Below are 17,509 nucleotides of genomic sequence, written 5' to 3'. Positions count from 1 at the left end.
AGGAGAGACTACTGGAAAACAAACTCTAACTCCTACATTAAACAACAATTTTTGAAGCATGTCTTACTTCTGCTAGCTATTACTATTCAGAAGTAGCCTATGGGTTTTCCATGCAAAGAAAATATTATTTACAAACTATTACAAACTAAAGACAAATAACTACAAACTAAATAAAAAAATCTGAAAAAGCTCAAAATCAACTGCAATGCCAAACCAACCCCACAAAAGTCTGCCTCAATCCTTGCTTCCACCTCTCTGGCACGCAAAAGACTCTGGGGGAGATTTGCCTGTATTTATATACTGCAGAGCACCACCTCAGTCCTTGTGCTTCCCCACCCTCTTGCGTGCCTCCTTTGCTGCAAACAAATGTGGTGCTTCTACCACTCCCCTCTCAAAGAGGAAGGCTTTGGATGTGGCAAGGTCTGAGCCTAGATGTGGTCCTGCGTGCCTGAATCCTCAGAGGGTAAACCCTCATGCTGATAATTCCCTGTAGCTGTGCTTACTTGTGTAATATACTGTTAATATGAAAGTAGAGAACATTAAAATTAAATGTAAATGGAAGGAGTAGCTGGTTTGAGCAGTGGACTCTACTGCTGTAGTTTTTTTGGCTACTGGGCTCCCCCATTATAGCATGGGTTTCTCACTCACTCTGTGCGAGATCAAAAACTAACCTCTGGGATTTTGTATTCGTTCAGTATACTCGAGGCATTTGAAGTGATGAAATGGTATAATGTACCATTAAAGTTCAATTTAAGCCGCAGGAGAAAAAGACTCACCTCTGAAATGTCTGGTGTGAGAGTACCTAGGTAAAAGAAGGCTGTGGCTGGCTGTACGTGCCTTTGCACAGTGAACTGTGTCATTACTTTTTACATCTTCGAAATACAGGGAAAATGTCCAGGAGTTTCTCCCTAGTGTTTCACTCCAGTTCTAGCAAAACTCTTTTCTAGTGTGAGACCAGAGCAGAGCTTTGCCATTAGCCTGAAGCTCCTAATAACTGCACTGCCTTCCAGGGTCTTTGTGAACTGTCAGCACACACTGTGTTTTCTCTCTCTCTCACACAGGGATCTGCAGACATCCCTACTGAAGCAAGATGATAAATAGGTAGCTGCCTTAAGTGAGAAGGAAGTTACAAAGGAGCCCAGCAACGCAACTAATTAGGCTGAAATCACTGGAAAGGGGATTGCTAATTTCAGGCACAGCTGGAATGGATCTCTGAAAATGCTTTACTTGCATTCCTGCAACTAACTCCTAAACTCCCTTTTTTATTCTGCCATGAATTTTGTTCACTCATTAAAAAGAGCCCTGGAGAAAAGTTATAGAAGCAGCACCCCACGTTACTTTTTTAGAGGAATACTGGGCCTGCAAGTGACAGGAGAAAAGCAAAACCATTTCCACTGGACGAGAAAAGTTTCTAGCTGACACAGATGACAAAGTTCTGGCAACCGTTTCAGTCACAGAGTCCTTGAAAATCCTTCCCTTACCCCAACAAAGCTTAAAAAAAAATTGTTATCAGTGCTCCTTTCCTTGGCTTCTCTCAGACAGGACCTTGACGTTGTATGTTCTTATCAGAAGCTGCTGCAAATTAATTTTTTGCAGTGCATGCGTTTTGCAAGGAAAAATAACTGACCAAAGCCTGCTGCAGTGTTCTCTGAAACAGTGCTTCCTTTTTACCATTAGAAAGGAAATGAAATGCCTTAAAGAGACATTATAAAAACAGACAACGCACTCTTAGGATAGAAAACATTCTCCTACACCAAGCTCGCCTATTAGAATGACCAAGTTCAGCAGGGGTAGTGGTTTACATGAGAATATGAGTGCTGCATAGGGGACTGTAGGGAGATTTATTGCTGCTATGCTTTTGTCCTCTTAGGTACTACCGAGACAAATGCTTGGCTTAGTTTGAGGGAATTTTATACGTCGCTCCACAGCAGCCTTCATTTGAACTCCTGCTTGTGGATGTCAGGATCAGACAGCAGCAGTTTGCTCAAAGTGTGGACCTGCTGGTGCTTCCTGCAGTCTCACCTAGAGACCACATTTTCACCTTCTGTTTCTTCTTGATGTTCCTGTGTAAGGTTGGTGGGTGGCATGACAGCTCCTCTGTGCTGCAAGCAAGACTGGCTCTGGTGTTCCCTAAAGGACACGGAGGCAGATGCTGGAATGGACTGTACGGCCCAGAGCAGTGTCAATGAGCAACAAGGCCAAGGCCCACCAGACCCCTGACCACCAGGAACAACTCAAAGAAATTCAGAGCTATTGCACGGGTCTGGGATTTGCAGACTAAAACATAATTTAGCAGCATCTAAAAAGTTTACCAACTCTGCATTCTGTGTCAAGGCGTAGTAATTTTTAACTATATTGTCTTCTTTTACTTGACTTTATCGTAAAACAAGGCCTTCACAATCTGATATTTTGCTGTAGAATGGGCATGTCTAAGAGTATCATTTTAGAAAAATCAAAGCTTGTAGATTTTGGCCTGTGTTTGAGAATTGCTATACATGGACTAAGTGGATAGCTTAGTATCTGTGCAATCCACTGTCCCATCACAGACGTGTCCCTAACCCGCTGGTCCAGGAACATTGTAATCTTCCAGCTTTATTAGTGCTTATTGTGAAAAAGGTACTTTAGGGCAATGGCTGGCTGGTGTTAGGAGGATGCATTTTCTTAGCCTTGTCACAAGGAGAAGAAGGGATTGGGGGGGTGTAGTGGAGATGAGAAGACAGTAAGAGAGAAGTAGTGAAGGGAAAATTCCCAACAGCATTGAGACAAACAGTATCATGGTACTGGAATGAATAAATGCCACAACATTGCAGAGCATGGAATTTTTAGGTAGGCTAAAATACAGTTTTACAGAGGGAGATGTTTAATTGGGCAATCAGGCAAAAGAAGCTATCCAGGAGTAAGAAGAGAACAGATCCTTTTGTCCCGAAAAGAAGTCTGATTTAGAAAAGGGGTTTCTGGAGTCTGCCCTGTTGCCCAGACTGATGATAACTGCAGCAGGGAAAAGCAAAGGCATGCTCAATATTTAACTGGACCTTTTGCTGTCTAAACATAGAGTAGTTGTGACCAAAAAGCCACAAAAACCCATGTGCTTCTCATGTGAAAAATTAATACATTTATTACCGTAATGTGCCTGTAAGCTCAAAATGCCTAAATGGTGGCAGCTCTGGGAAAGGGTCTGTACTTTGAGGTGTAGCTTTACTCAAGGAAAGCTTCTGCCCTTCAGGGTGAGAGACACTGTTCCCACCTGGAAACATTTTCCTCTCTCTTCTAGTTACACATTGACAAGAGGCAACAAGACTTAAATAATTAACTTTGGACAGCTGTGCTGAATCAAATTCTGAATAAACACAACTTCTCAGAGTGGGAAACAGTTTTAAGATACTTTAACCAAGGTATGAAGATAACCACCTTAAGTGGCCTCAATGTTTCTTTGTATTCAAACCTGACAAAGAAAATATCTCCTATTTCAGTAGTACCAAAATCCTTCTGGTAGAAGGGAGAAAGTGATAGTAAACTCTTCTTACATGATCTTCAAGATCAGAAAGACTTCCTTGTAGTATTCCTTGCTATATTGGACAACACATGAATTGGGCAATTAATGAGAAACAAACATTTAGTCTCATTTTCCCTTTAGTGTTAGACATTTCCTCAGCTGAAATTGATGAGTGAATTATATATTTAAAGGCCATAGAAATTTGCACCATATGCCGAAGGAAAATGTTTATATTTGGTTCCATTTTGTAGATAAACTACCCTTGTAAATAGACTGATTCCCTGTCTTTGCTACATCCTCCAGCAATGTTGGGATGCAGCAGGGTTTGATTAGTCCTTAACCCACATGTTTATAATCTCTCTGAGCATGATTTTTTTGGAAGATTTGACCTTGCTTGAATTTGCATCGGAGATGTTCACAACAATCAAATACAGAAAGCTGGACAGAGTGTAGACAAGGGGGCATGACACTTTGGTACACATTGACACAGACTTAATCCAGATTGTAGAAAACTTCCAAAATCTTAGAAAAGTTGTAGGATGGGCTTGTTCAATAGACTCATACTGAGTGAATCCTGTGAGCTCTTCTTTCAAGCTCACTCACGAAACAGCTTTCTATTTCCCTCAGAAAATGCTTTCTGCAGCCTCTTTCACAGAGATCTCTGCAGCTCCATGGTAGTTGATCATGGCAACACACCAGTACAGCAGGGTACAGATCTGATGTGTGGTTCTTAGTCTGTGATTCTGTGATGTCCCCCAACAACTTCAATTGAAAGCAGCCTCTGGAGGTCTCTGACCCAACCTCTTCTCAAAGCAGTGTCAGATCAGACGAGGTTGCTCAGGACCTTGCCCAGTCAAGCTCTGAATATCTCTAAGAACGGAGGTTTCACAAACCCTCTGCTGCAGTGTCTGACCACCCTCGTGTGCATATTTTCTACTAATTTCTAGCTGGAATTTTCCTCATTGCAACTTGTGCCCATTGCTTTTCACCCTTTTACTGCATGCATCTGAGAAGTTGGGCTGCATCTTCTCTGTTCTCTCCAACGGAGGAGTAAAAGATAGCGACATAATCCTCCCCTCCCCCTACCTTTAGCCTTCTCAGGGCTGAGCACACCCAGTTGTCTCATCCTTGAAGTCCATCAAAGTGTGCAATGTGATATAATTCCTGAGTCTTATCTGCTGGGCTGTCAGTCTGCTGGCAAAGTTTATTATTACTGGAACAGAGAGGAAGGCCTCCATGTGAAGGCCTCACTGCAGACACTGTTATCTCTGCAAGAAATTAAGGTCTAAACAGAGTGAGCTAACAGTGCTAGCTTCTCTCTTCTGCCTCCTTAAGGGTTTATGCAGAAGGTCGCTTCTGGATAGCGTGGGTCCTCCCACGTGTGCCAGGGAAGTGGGCACCAGGGCCTCTGCCAGTTGCAAAGCAGCCACCACAGGGGGTCTGCACCGCTGTGAGCTGGCTCTTTGCCCCAGAAGTGGTCCTCTGCCGCAGGCAGTGGCTTGCCCTTGAAACCTCAACTGAAGAGTGGCTTTATCATTCACGCCCAGGATGCGCATGCCCGATTCTGTAGTGATACTTTGATACTGATCTGTGGCACAGTACTCGCACAAACCTGACCAGCAAAATCTTTCCTTCCCCTTACTCCCAGGGGCATGCAGAACTATCCAGGTGCATTGCCCCAGTTTTGCAATACATGCTGATCTGAAAGGGGAGAAGGGGCTAGGAGGATATTCTATATCATTGTATAGTTTGAAAAATCAGATAGAAAAATTGTATGGCTGTAAAGGGCCAACAGCAAGAGACGGGACTGGAGAACAGGATATTTCAGCTCTGTGATGCTGCTCATTCCAAATGCCTGCAGTCCTGGATCGCTCTTGACCTTCATTTCACTTGCAAGTGCTCCTTGCTTCTTCAAATCTGGCTCCAGATTTGCTCCACTAGACATCCAGATCACAGGAGTTGCAAATTAGCAGCCTCTGCAAACATTTCTGGTTTAAGATGTTTATGCCATCTTACATAACACCTATACATCAGCTTGATCAAAGGCTGCAATTTGTCTTGCTACCTTTAGTATGGTTCACATGTCCCTCAGCTCCACCTGCCCTCCTGTCCTCCACCCTCCAACTTCAGTGCCATGGGAACATCAGAGAAAGTGATCACAAAATTGTGCTTATTTTCATGATGTGGCATTGTCTTTCCTTCAAAACAGATATCGATCTCATGGTACTCAACAATGGTGTAAATGAAGCCACCACAAGTCAGCTCAGCAGTGCAGACAATTTGCATGACAATTGTTTCAGCTCCAGAAGACATCTCTGAGTTTTCTTAAGGAGGCTTTCCTCCTTGAAAGATTTCCTTCACAATTGTAACAATGACATGCTTTCCAGCATCTTGTTTTGTTGGCTTTAAATGAAAACTGAGACTCTGGAGCCTGAAATGAGAGGTTTTGCTGCCTCAGCAGAGCAGCCTTGAGCACTACCTCTGCTCTGATGACCACAGACTACTGTGAGGAGTGGCATGAGCAGAGCAGCCATGCCATGCATGGAGCGCTGACAGAGTCTGACTGCAAGTGAAAGGTATCTAAGTGAAATGCAGGTGAGAAATGGATGATTTTTCAGTACCTGGATTGCTCCAAACAAGATGGATTTCTTTCAGTGAATGGGCATGTAGAGTAAGGAGCAAAGGCCTTAATAGTCATCTACCAGGGAGACAAAGGAGCTCATTTTCATGGAAAAGGAGCTTAAATGCAGTTGTCCCAGCCTCTCACTATCTACTTTCCCATTTCACAGCATCAGCTCCAGAAGACAGCAGCTAAATTCAGGCACCTACTCACTCTCACACTTCACATGCCCATGTCTAGGTCCTCTAGATCATCCAGAAACAGATCTAAAAAAATCCAAATGCTCAAAGTGAAGTCACTGAGATGTATCAGAGGAAGCATGCTGGAAATCCTGCTCCTCTCCAGAGTTTAGCCAGATGTCTCAGGTCTGCCAGGAGGCTCATTCAGCCACTGCCATTTGCATAAACTGGAAGCCTCTCTCCTAGCAAGTTTAGGACCTAACAAGCCTCATTTTGTTCTTCTGAGATACGTGCAAAAGGAAGTGCTGCTGCTGCCCCCCCCGCCACCCTTCCCCTTGTACACCAGGAGCCAGTGGGCAATGTGCTCAGCAGGAATTGGGGGAGCACACATGCCTTCTCCTCTGTAGAAAAAGGAGCATTTCTTCTCTGCCAGGAAAGAGCTTTGACTGAAGAAGCTCATAGGCAGTTTCATGGGAGGAGAGCTGGCACTTTCTTGTTGAAACTTGGCCACACAGCACTCCGAACCACGTTCTGCTCGGGTGGTGCAGGCAACTCCTGCCCGCACCAGCAGCCGGTGCTGGCTGCGCTCATCCATGGGCAGAGATCAGGGCACTAGGTGAGTTATTTATGCACTGCCACAAACTTGTGCTGTGCATTTAGAAGCAGTGGGCAAGACACCTGCCCCCCACCTCCCCCACACCCCCCCAAAAAAAGGGTAGCTGGGGTGCCTGTTAGCTGATGCATCTTGTTTCTGTACCTGCCGTGAATATATCCAGGAGAGCCCAAGCTGTGGAAGGTATCATCCACAACACTTACTGTCTGGGGCAGGAAAGGTGGGTAGCTTGAATTGCAGTCAGACTTGGTAGGACCACCAAGTGGAGGAAGCAAGGGACATAGTTTTCCATGTCTAGTTGCCCAATGTAACAGAGCTTGGGAGTAAGGCCCAACACGGCAATGCCACAGAACAGCCAGTTTAAATTAAGCAAGTATTTAAGCAAGTAACAATTACCCAAAGTGTTAAAGAACTCATTGGTCTCAATAAAAGCAGAGAACAGCCTTTACTAACATGGAGCCTTTCCTAATCTCCTCAGAAGTTTCCTGAAGGCCTTATCAGCTACTTATTTCACATTCAATGTTTGCACCTCCTTTTTCTCTCTTCAGTCTGGTTAGGACCTCAGCATGAGCTGCCGGTGGGCATTGCAGGAGGCTGTTCACAGCTTTGAGAACTGAACTAGGTGTCGGCCAATCTCTGAGACGCTGGCACAGCCTGAAATAAATAGAGAAATGAAATGTTGGTGAGAGAGGAAGGTCTGTGGATGAAACTTGTAAGGCCCCCTCTCTGAATCATGGTCTAGTCTTGTATAAGCCATGTGGGGATAGGTTGGTACTTCAACAGCTCACATGCAGGAGCCCTACTCCTCAGTGGCATCTTCAGCCTTGAGGTTAGGCACTGGGCTTCCTGCACAAAAAGAGTTAGAATACGAAAAAAAAAGGGATCTTTATAACAAGCTGAGCAGGAAGCCTTCTGATCCAGCCAGAAGTGAAAGGTAAATAGAAAAGACGCAGGGATTGCCATGTGTCAAGTGACCAGAGGTGGAGATTTGCAGTGCTGTTTCATTTAGTCAAATCTGCATGGAATTCCACAGCCCTGCCAAAAAGGTCCCAATGTGCTACTCTTGCCAAGTTCATCCCTTCTGCATGTGAAGAAGTATGACAGCCTCCTGGGAAAACACTTTGTAGGAATCTTTACTAGTTGAAAAAGTAACCCAAAACCCCAGACTATTAAGGTATGCCCAATAGGATTTCAGTTCCAGTCTCCCAGTCAGCGTTACTATCCACTTCAGTTCATGGTCACTAGAGCATGAAAACCTTTAAAACATGATTTGAAGTGGGATAAGACCCTCTGCTGATGTCCAGATACTTCTGCACTGAACCTGCATGTCGTACTTTTTCATGTGTGAAACTGGAATTTGCACTGGGCTGTGCAAATCTGCTGTTCAGTGAGGGGGGCCAAACATGGCAACTACAGGTAGGAACAGAAGTGAGAAATGCAGAATGAGGAGCAGCAGTAAAAGCTTGGAGGAGACAAGGAGGCTTTTAAAGCATGTGGAATGCAGAAATTTGAACCTGGACCAAAAGACTGTATTCTCTAATCCATTTTTTCAGAACTTTCATGCAGAAAAAAAAATTGGTTGCATTTTACCCTGGTAAAGGTTAAATTAAATACTGGAAAACATATGCAATTCCCAGAACAGAAATTCCAAGTTTTGCTCAGCTCTACTTAGCAGTTTTGCAGATCAGAAAGCTGCTTTAACCTACTTCCTACTTGCAAGCTTCAATGCTCTGTCACCTGAAATGCCAAATGGTTTCACAGGAAGGAAAGAATCACCTTAAATATAGCAAGTAGAACCAACACAGCTCACATGGATTCCCTTTTTGTGACCCATCCATCAGGCTTCTGATTTCAGATGGCTTGCAAAACCTTTGCATCACCAACTACAAACAACCTGCAAAACGCTTACCAGCTAAGGCCATCGACAAGCGAAACTCATCCTGCAAAATCCTCAAAACTTCTTGAAGACCTTCTTCACCCTGCTCGAACAAAGAAAGCAGTCAGGGTAAAAGGAGCACTGGCACAGAACAATGCTGCAGGATGCTTGCACTGTGAGAGCTGGGACAGTCCCTTAAGTTCCTGCCAATTCCAGTCTCTCATACAGATGGATGATTAAAATTATATGATGGATGTGCTCAGTTCGTCACAGATTAATTTAGATGCTTTTCCTTTTGTGATATATCTGAACAGGGAAAGAAAACAAAGCTGTTTTTCACTTCTGACATTTTCTAGCTGGTTTTTGTTCTTAGCTTTCAGTTAACCTCCATCAATGGGCTTGTTGTAAAATGTCAAGCCTTACAAAGCTGACAGTATTTTATGAAGTAATGAGAGTTTTATATATGGTACAGCTTTAAAAACTTTAGTTTACTCAGATACCAGACCGAATCTTTAAAAATAGTACATTGTGCATTTTCCTCTGAGCAAATGACACCAAAAAGTTCAAAATCCAATAAAATGTACATATGATTTTGATCTTACTGTAAAATATTAGAGGCTTATTTCTTTTTTTCTCTTATTTTTTGTTTTTTATTTATTGTAATGAAGAATGCTATGGGTGCAGACAATGCCAGCGCTTGTTCATGCCCTTCCTCCCTTGTATGCTAGCGCAATGTCACTGAGATACATCTTTAGGAATACTCTATGGAATATAATACAAAAGCACAGCTGAACTCAAAAAATCTTATCTCCTTTCTGTTTGCATTGTGGAAAAAATGCAGGCAATTCACAGCAACACCCTTTTCATGTTAGGCCTCTTTTCTCTGTTCACTGGCAACAGAAAGAGTGCTGCCAAGTCTTCCAGGTTTCTCACAAGATTCAGGTGGTTTCTTGCTTAAAGCCTAGCTGCTGGAATCCACAGCAGTCACACCACTGGACAGGAGTGTCATTTAAAAGACAGGAAGTGATTCCAGACCATAAAAATATTCTTTTTTTCTTCTAGAGAAAGCTTGAAAGTCCAATCCAGAGGCTAAAAAGCAAAAATTTAGCAAACAACTGGTATAACTACATTTTAATTTTAATTATATTATGTTAACCTTCTGCATCAGAGGCCTAATTCATGACTCTGGATCATATGTTAGTAGCTATGGAGCAGCAAAGCTGGAACTGAGATAGTAGTGGCACACTCAAGCAGTTGTGCTCAGCCTTGTCCAAACTGTTTCAGACATCAGCAGGATCAAGCTCTACATGTACTTCTGAAGAATTCATAACACCACTATGAAACTGCTGTATCAAAACCATATATTGTTTCCAATGAAGCTGATAACAAATAAAATTGTCAGACTCGTCTTTGTGGCCAATAAGCCTGCCTCAAATTTTCAAAAGCACTGGTGGTCCTGACTCCTACAGTATTTTAGCACCAAATTACAACACCAAGAAATCAGGTTCCACAAACCAATGTTACCAGCTTCAAAATCATATTTGAAATCATAAAATTCAGTGGTATTTTTAAATCACAGAAAATGTCTGGGTTTGATTCAGTTTGGGGTGTTTCCACTCAAAATCCAGCAAAACAATAAAAAAAATGGGTAAGATTCTTCAATGGTGAAGACTGCCTCTATGCCTTTTAAATAACAACAACAGAGTGTTGGAGAGTATGAGAAGTAGACATACAAACTCAAAGCTCCTTACTCACCTTGTAAGCCAGACCCCATAAAGCCGGTCTTCCAATAAAGACACATTTTGCTCCAAGTGCCAGTGCTTTTAACACATCACTTCCTTTTCGTATTCCACCATCTAAATAAACTTCGACTCTGCCTTGTACTGCCTCCACAACCTCAACCAGAGCATCAATCTGCAAAGAAGCAGCCACTCTCACCTTGAAGTCAGCTTTTGATTCCAAGAGAAAGAGGAGATATTCCAAAGAGACAGGCAGGCATGAAATACTTTAGTAGCATACCTTCTCAAAATAAAATGTGACAATGCATCACAAATAGCTCAGCACCAAAAGCTGCAGGATAAAGTGCAGCTCCCTGTTCTGTTTGCTAGATAGTTGATTCCATTTTCCAGTGCTCTGCTTATACTGATACTCTTTGCTAGCACTTCTGATAAGTGAAAAAGTAATGTTTTCACTTGCTTTCTAAAAGATTTTTTAAATAAATTTCAATGGAAATAATTGCTGCTAATATCTTTCATTTGAGACAATGATGAATGTTTGTGAAAAAGGCTGATGTCCAACTTCTCCCTGCAGCTGTCCAAATTTTCTAAACTTACATTTCAACCTAATCCTGGTGACCACCTGTCGGAAGTCTCCTCAAGCTCCCTAAAGCATCTGTGAAGGATTTCATTTGCTATGTAGTACAGTCAAAGTATAATTTCCTCCAGGCTAAGTCTCCTGATGCCCTAAGGTCTTTTCTGTAGGGCGCAGGGCAGTGCCAGGCTGGTAGATGCTGACTCTGGCCCCAAAGGCAGTATAACCAGTGGCAGGGCATTGCACTAGACCTAATTAACTCTCCTTCACAGCAAACCCAAAGGTCTCTTTTCTGCAGTGTCTTATACTCTTTTGCCTTCTCTTCATCTTTTTTAAGTAGAGCAGCTATAACTAAGATTGCTAAGTCGATTTTCCCGATTGGTCATAATTTTTTTTCAGAATTTCAGACCGAAAACTTTCAGGCTGAAATTTTCCAGGGGTAGCTCAGAAAGAGCAGGGACAATAGCTTTTGCTGCCAGGCTTGGAACCAGAGGAGTAGCAGAGCTGAACTAGGTATGTACTGGTTTGTCTGTGTATGTAAAGAAACTTCTAAGGCAGAAGAGAAGTTTAGTGTGGATGTCATTTCCATTATTAAGTCCTTAGCACTTAGATTCATTTTTTTTTATTCACTATTGTCAGCCTTGACATAGAAGAAAATTGCTTGGTACCTATTTTTGTTGTACAGAGGAAACAGAGAAAAGAAAGTCCATAAGATACTATGCAATACAGAACTGTAAAATAAGAACAATTGGAAAAACTGACAGAAGCCCAATTAAACGCGTGAAATACACATACATCCAAACAACCCACGATTTCTTTGTACAGATTAAAAACCAGGAGATTTTTTCTCTGGATAAGTTATCCTTTTGCTGGCTCATGAAAGCTGATAAATTCCCATTTAGAGTTGAATCTGTAAATATGCAAGCAGACCTCTCACTAAATCTAGCTGCATTGTTTGTGCACGTTTTGGCAGATGTGAGCAATGACAATACATTGTGCTCTCATTTGTACATTTTTGGTTCCAGAGCTTCATTTTATTTTTGCTGCAGTGCGCAAAGAGTCCATGTGCACTGCATCAGCTAATGAAGACACAGGCAGAAACTTTTACTAACTTAGGCCAGTAGTTTATCTGCAGTTATGTGGGTTCAGTGCCACTCACAGAACCCTCCCAAGAAGCTGAGAAAATACTTCAGGGGATAGTCCATGTCAAGACATCCATCGTACCAGTTTAAAGCTAAAGTACATCTGCACACATCCACAGCCACACAACAAACACACACATCCACCAGAAGCATATATACAAACACGAGCATAGAGATACCCAGGTTAGCACAAATGTGCATATGATACGATGCACTCATGGGGCATCCGTTTTCTCACTTACAGTGGCAGGTCCTCCATCCAGTTGCCTTCCACCATGATTGGACACAATAATTCCCTGAACTCCATGTCTCACTGCCAGCTCTGCATCTTCTTTCGTCAATATGCCTTTGATGATGATGGGCAGGTGGGTCAGGCTCCTCAGCCAGTAGATATCGTTCCAGGTGACCGAAGGATCCAAGCTGTTGGGTGGCAGTCCGTACTCAGAACGGTCATCTCCCTACGGCCATAAGACAGAAGGAAACCTCATCTGAGCTGTAATAATGCAGAGGCCCCTTGAAGTCTTTCCCTGCCCTAGAACAGATTAATTAAACTTGCTAACAGACGTGTTCATCAGCTCCAGAAAGCATGTGTCTCTGGAGGAGAATAATTACAATGGGGATGGAGATCAGTGTCTCTAAGGCAGCTGGACTGGGATTTTGAAGCCAGAACCCAGGTTGGCAGGAGGTCAAGCCAGGATGCTGAAGAATCAGAAGGGGAGAAGATACACCCTGGGTACAGCAGATGCTAAAGCAGCAGTTACCCAGTGGTTTTGTCTCATGTGGTACATGCCAGCATGGTGAATGAAAGGACAGGCTCATTTTACAAACCTCAAAGGCTCCTTCCAAGTTCTTCAGTTGCATGTGGGGAGGAAGGCGGAAACCATTGCGGACATCATCACGTCTTTTGCCCGTGTAGGGCAGATCCGCGGTGAGGACGAGGCCCTGGAAACCCAAGGCCTCCGCCTGTTGGACTAGCTGCTGGGAAACCGCCCTGTTGCGGTGGATGTAGAGCTGGAACCACCGGAGGCTGCCGGGGGCGGCCGCAGAGATCTCCTCCAGTGTGCAGGTGGAGTATGTGCTGGCAATGTAACAGATGTTCATTGCCTTGGCCGCTTCGGGAGGTGTTGGAAAATAATCAGAATCAAAGTCATTTGAACGGTCTTGCCAGACATCAGGTACAAAATTATGTACTGTTTGCAGAGACCACCTGAACTCCTGTTCTACTTTACTTACCAAACACAGCACTCTACCAATTGGCAAATATGCCATCAGGGTTAAAAATGGCTGTATTTACCAAGTAGTGTTGTAGGATCATGGTTCAGAAAACAGGAAAGGTAATTTACCAAGTGGTGCTTTCATTTTGCAACTATTTTTTTTTAAACTTTACGACTGTGTACTTGCAGGAATGCCCTGTCAAACGCATTCAGCGTTCAGAGAAAATGGAAACACAGGAAAAAAGATATTTCCAAGGGTCAGCTCTCCAAACCCACCACAGGATTTTGGAGGAGAGGTTACACTTTTCTCCAAGGGAGACACTGTTCTTAACAGTAACAAGGAATTTCCAGGCTGAGTCCCATCCACCAATTTATGTCCTATCTAGAGCCCACAGCACTGAGGACCTGTGTGGCCCTTGGTGTACACCAGAAATGTGTCCACAGTCTCTGTCTTAAGTTTGCAGCAGCCTCCCTGGGGCTGATCTCGTAATAGTGGTAGCTGGAGAAGTAGAGCAATGTCGATATGGCTTCTCACACACTCTGTGTCACAAGACCCAAGTGGGTCATCCACAAAAAGGGGTGTCAGAAAGTAGGAAAGGAGTTTTCCCCTTCAAGCCTGAAGATTTTGTTCAGTCACACTTCAAGACCTCCTAACAGGCCTTCCTAACAGGCTTTTCCACAAGCCCCTTTTTGCTACACAGCAATAAAGCAGAAGAGTACCTCTGGCTGTGCTTTTCTCTCCATCAGGCCATGCCAGCTGGTGGAAGCCAGTTGGGGCGATTCCTACAGGAAAGCTGATTTCAGTCCCCAGGAGCTTAGTCCTAATGTCCATCATAGATACATCCCGCAGCATACGTGGCCGGAAATGAATTCTGTAAGGCAAAAAACCCTCTTCAGGATGAGCTCTTCAGTGGCTTTTCTGAAGTTTCATGGAAACTAGATTTCCGTTTACCTATTGCAATGCAGGAATCTGAGCCAATAAACAGCATATAACAAAGGCTCTTTGTCCTTTCTGTTCACTTTTAGAGATCAATTCAGACAGCAGTTCAGCCACTTCCACTTTTCTTTAACCCCATACTCCTGCTTAATGGCCACAGTACATCATTTCTGCACTTCACCATGAGTATGTCTGTCCTCACTGAACACTGTGCCTGCCCTCACTGTCTGCAGCATGTTCCCCAAATCCCATCCTACTTACATGTAGGCTTCCTGCTGTTCCCCAAATGCTCCCCACTGCCTCTCATTCTATTATAGCTACTCACCCCCTTTCCTGTCATGTCATGTCATACCATACCATACCATACCATACCATACCATACCATACCATACCATACCATACCATACCATTTGCCTGTACCCTCAGCATCCATTATGCCTCATACAGTCTGTGTCATATTCCGACTAGCAACAGAGCATACAGCTTATGTCAGTCAGGTAGATGCATTTTGCTTGGGGACCACCTTGAAAGGGCAAGGTGGTAGGTATCTTTGCTTGTGAGTTCCAAACACTTGCACAAAACCAGTTTAAGATCTAGCAGTACAACACCCCTTATTTGCTCCTCACATTACCTTTTATATGCCAGGATATTTTCATCTCGGGTGATACAGTCATCTGCTCCAGCTGCAAAAAAATCCCAAGCAATCTTGGGTAAATACTTTTTAGCATAAGCTTCAAAGTCTGAAAGACACACCATAGCCATTGCCAAGAGAGGGTCTGGGAACCTTGAAGAAAAGAATAACAGAGCAGAAATTAGATCCCTGAACTGTCATTCTCTCTTCCAGGGGCTCTAATGTCACGTAATGCAAACCGTGGACCCATCTGTATTGTAGAAGAGTTGCTGAGAGCTTGTCTCAGTCCATCTTGCCATTCAGCCTCTCCCCTAATATGAGGAAAACTTGCAGATGCAGCCATAAGAGTAGGAAGAAGCCTCTTCCTCTGTGCCTCTATTCTGTCTTAAACAGAAGCCTGAACAGGACATTTTAGGTCCTCTGCTATTTTAAGACACAGCAATTGTGTAATTCTGTCATAAATTCCATCTTAAAACCAGCTGGGTTATTTGTTCTACTAATTTCCCTCAAAGGTTGTCCCAGAACATCATTTGCTGGATTACTCGTTAGGATGGCTCCCTGACTGAAAAACTATGGAGCACAGTGACTAAATTCAAGCTCATGAAATGTGGAAACAAGTAAATATGGAGTTTACACCTAACCTGATCCAGCATGAATGCATTGTAAAACTGTGCCAAGACTCTGAGTGCAAGTCACTGTCAAGGCCAGCGCTGCAGAAAAACAAAGTATTTTCTACAGATCTTAATTTCTCTTTTGTAACAGATATCTCTGGGTGTTTGCATCACATACTGGAGCACTGATACATACTAAAATAGGAGCATACAAAATTTGGACAAACTATGATAAAACACTTGCAAAAAACAAATTCCACAATGTGAAACATGATTCTAAGAACTACTCTCCATCTTTCAGGGAACAGAAGTGACACGTGACCCAGATGTCTAATTAAACCAACATAAATGCTGCATAGCAAATGCCTGCACATGCTTTTGAGCCAGCCAGGACTAAACGCTATGCAAATTAATGTTTCAGCAAACCATGCCCGTGTGCAAGTAAATATGTACAAAACACAGACAAAATCAATTTGCTAAATTGTTTCTTGCAATTACTTCCACAGCTCCGATTAAAATAGGCATTTTGCAAGGTACATGAAAACATGAAGTTTTAAACCAGCTGTGGTTTGGTTCTAATTTTTCTAAAAACGTACGGGAAGAAGTAAATATCCTAGTTTTCAGGGTTAGCCTCCCACAGCAGATTAGCAGGGGTTGCAAGCTTTACCAAAACCAGTCCCATGTGTCCAATGTTGTACACTTCTGGCACAGATAAACACATTGGTTATGTACACAGATCCAACCTGTCAAACTGCAGACATAGGTATGTCTCACTGACTGAGGTGCCTGTGTATACACTTGAAAATTACGACTCATAATTCTCTGCTAGGAAAGAGCCCAAAATGAGGGACTCATTGGAAGATGAAGAAGAAATGTGACTGATTTCTTCAGTATTGTTTTGTCTCCTCTGACAGACATTAGGTAGCAAGTGGTAAAAGTATCCCAAGCGCTCTCTGTATGCCTTCAACACATCAAGCACTGCCGATAGCACAAGTCTTCATATACCATACATCATATATCATGACTTCTGCTTTTCCAAGAAAAAGGTCAAAGCCAGCAAGGACAAAAAGATAAACCAAGTCCTCTCATGGCAGAAAAAATGGGAAATTTAAACAACCGAGGCCCATTGTCTCCCAGTTCAGACCTCAGTCCAGACTTACTTTGGGTTTCAGGGGACTTGCGGGTGAGATCCTCTCCTTCAAGTTCTCCTGCAAACAGGACGTAGAGGAGGTCTTTTCACTGAGTAGCCACTGTTTTTTCTGAAGTCAATAAGCAACCACCAAAGATTAAAGCTCAATCCTGCAGCAAACTTTGTACTGTTTGTATAACACCAACTTTGTTTTGCTATCAGATGATTAAAAGGTCCTTCCAGCAACGCAATTGCTTGGGACACAGCACTGGAGCTGTGCTCTTTGGCAGTGGCTGAAGACTGTGCATTCATTTAGGGAAGCAAGAGTATCTCAGGAGTTTTGACTGAATCCCTAAACTGCTGGTAACTTGCTGCTGAATGTGCTACAGATCCAACCAAAATTATGATCTACAGACAGTGTGAGTTGTTACAGCCCACAGGTACAGAGCCTTGAATTTTTACCACTACATGTGGAAGAGACTTTTTTTCTTCCTACAGTATACGAACAAGTAAAGTTCCCTTTGTCTTCTGACATTTTTAAAGGGCTATGAGTGCTCTCATGATCCAGTTGCTCTCCCACTGGCCTTGCAGATTCCTTCCTTTGGTTCCCCACCCAGCCATCTCCCCGGAGGACCACCAATACTCTCCCTTTACAGTGCTTGGAGCTGGTGAGACTTCTCTGTGCTTCCCTCCGTCTCCCCTGCTATGCATTACAAACCAGGACTGAGGTGCCAACAGATTTATGATATTAACT

At 43.2% G+C, this 17,509-nt stretch overlaps 1 protein-coding gene across 1 annotated transcript; it reads right to left on the bottom strand.

Moving 5' to 3' along the window:
• Nucleotides 1-7,331: 7,331 nt before the first annotated feature.
• Nucleotides 7,332-16,876, bottom strand: HAO2 (hydroxyacid oxidase 2). Its single transcript, XM_074816801.1, has 8 exons — nt 16,787-16,876; nt 15,016-15,168; nt 14,168-14,319; nt 13,062-13,345; nt 12,476-12,691; nt 10,537-10,695; nt 8,815-8,884; nt 7,332-7,559 (listed from the first exon to the last, which is right to left on the bottom strand). The coding sequence occupies exons 2-8, from the start codon at nt 15,144-15,146 to the stop codon at nt 7,504-7,506; spliced, it is 1,068 nt and encodes a 355-aa protein (XP_074672902.1). The 5' UTR covers nt 15,147-15,168; nt 16,787-16,876; the 3' UTR covers nt 7,332-7,503.
• Between the last annotated feature and the right edge of the window lie 633 nt (nt 16,877-17,509).

Source organism: Strix aluco, chromosome 2 (genome assembly GCF_031877795.1).
Source record: "Strix aluco isolate bStrAlu1 chromosome 2, bStrAlu1.hap1, whole genome shotgun sequence".
In the NCBI taxonomy this organism is placed as follows: Eukaryota; Metazoa; Chordata; class Aves; order Strigiformes; family Strigidae; genus Strix; species Strix aluco.
This window is presented reverse-complemented; position numbering and strand designations above follow the sequence as displayed.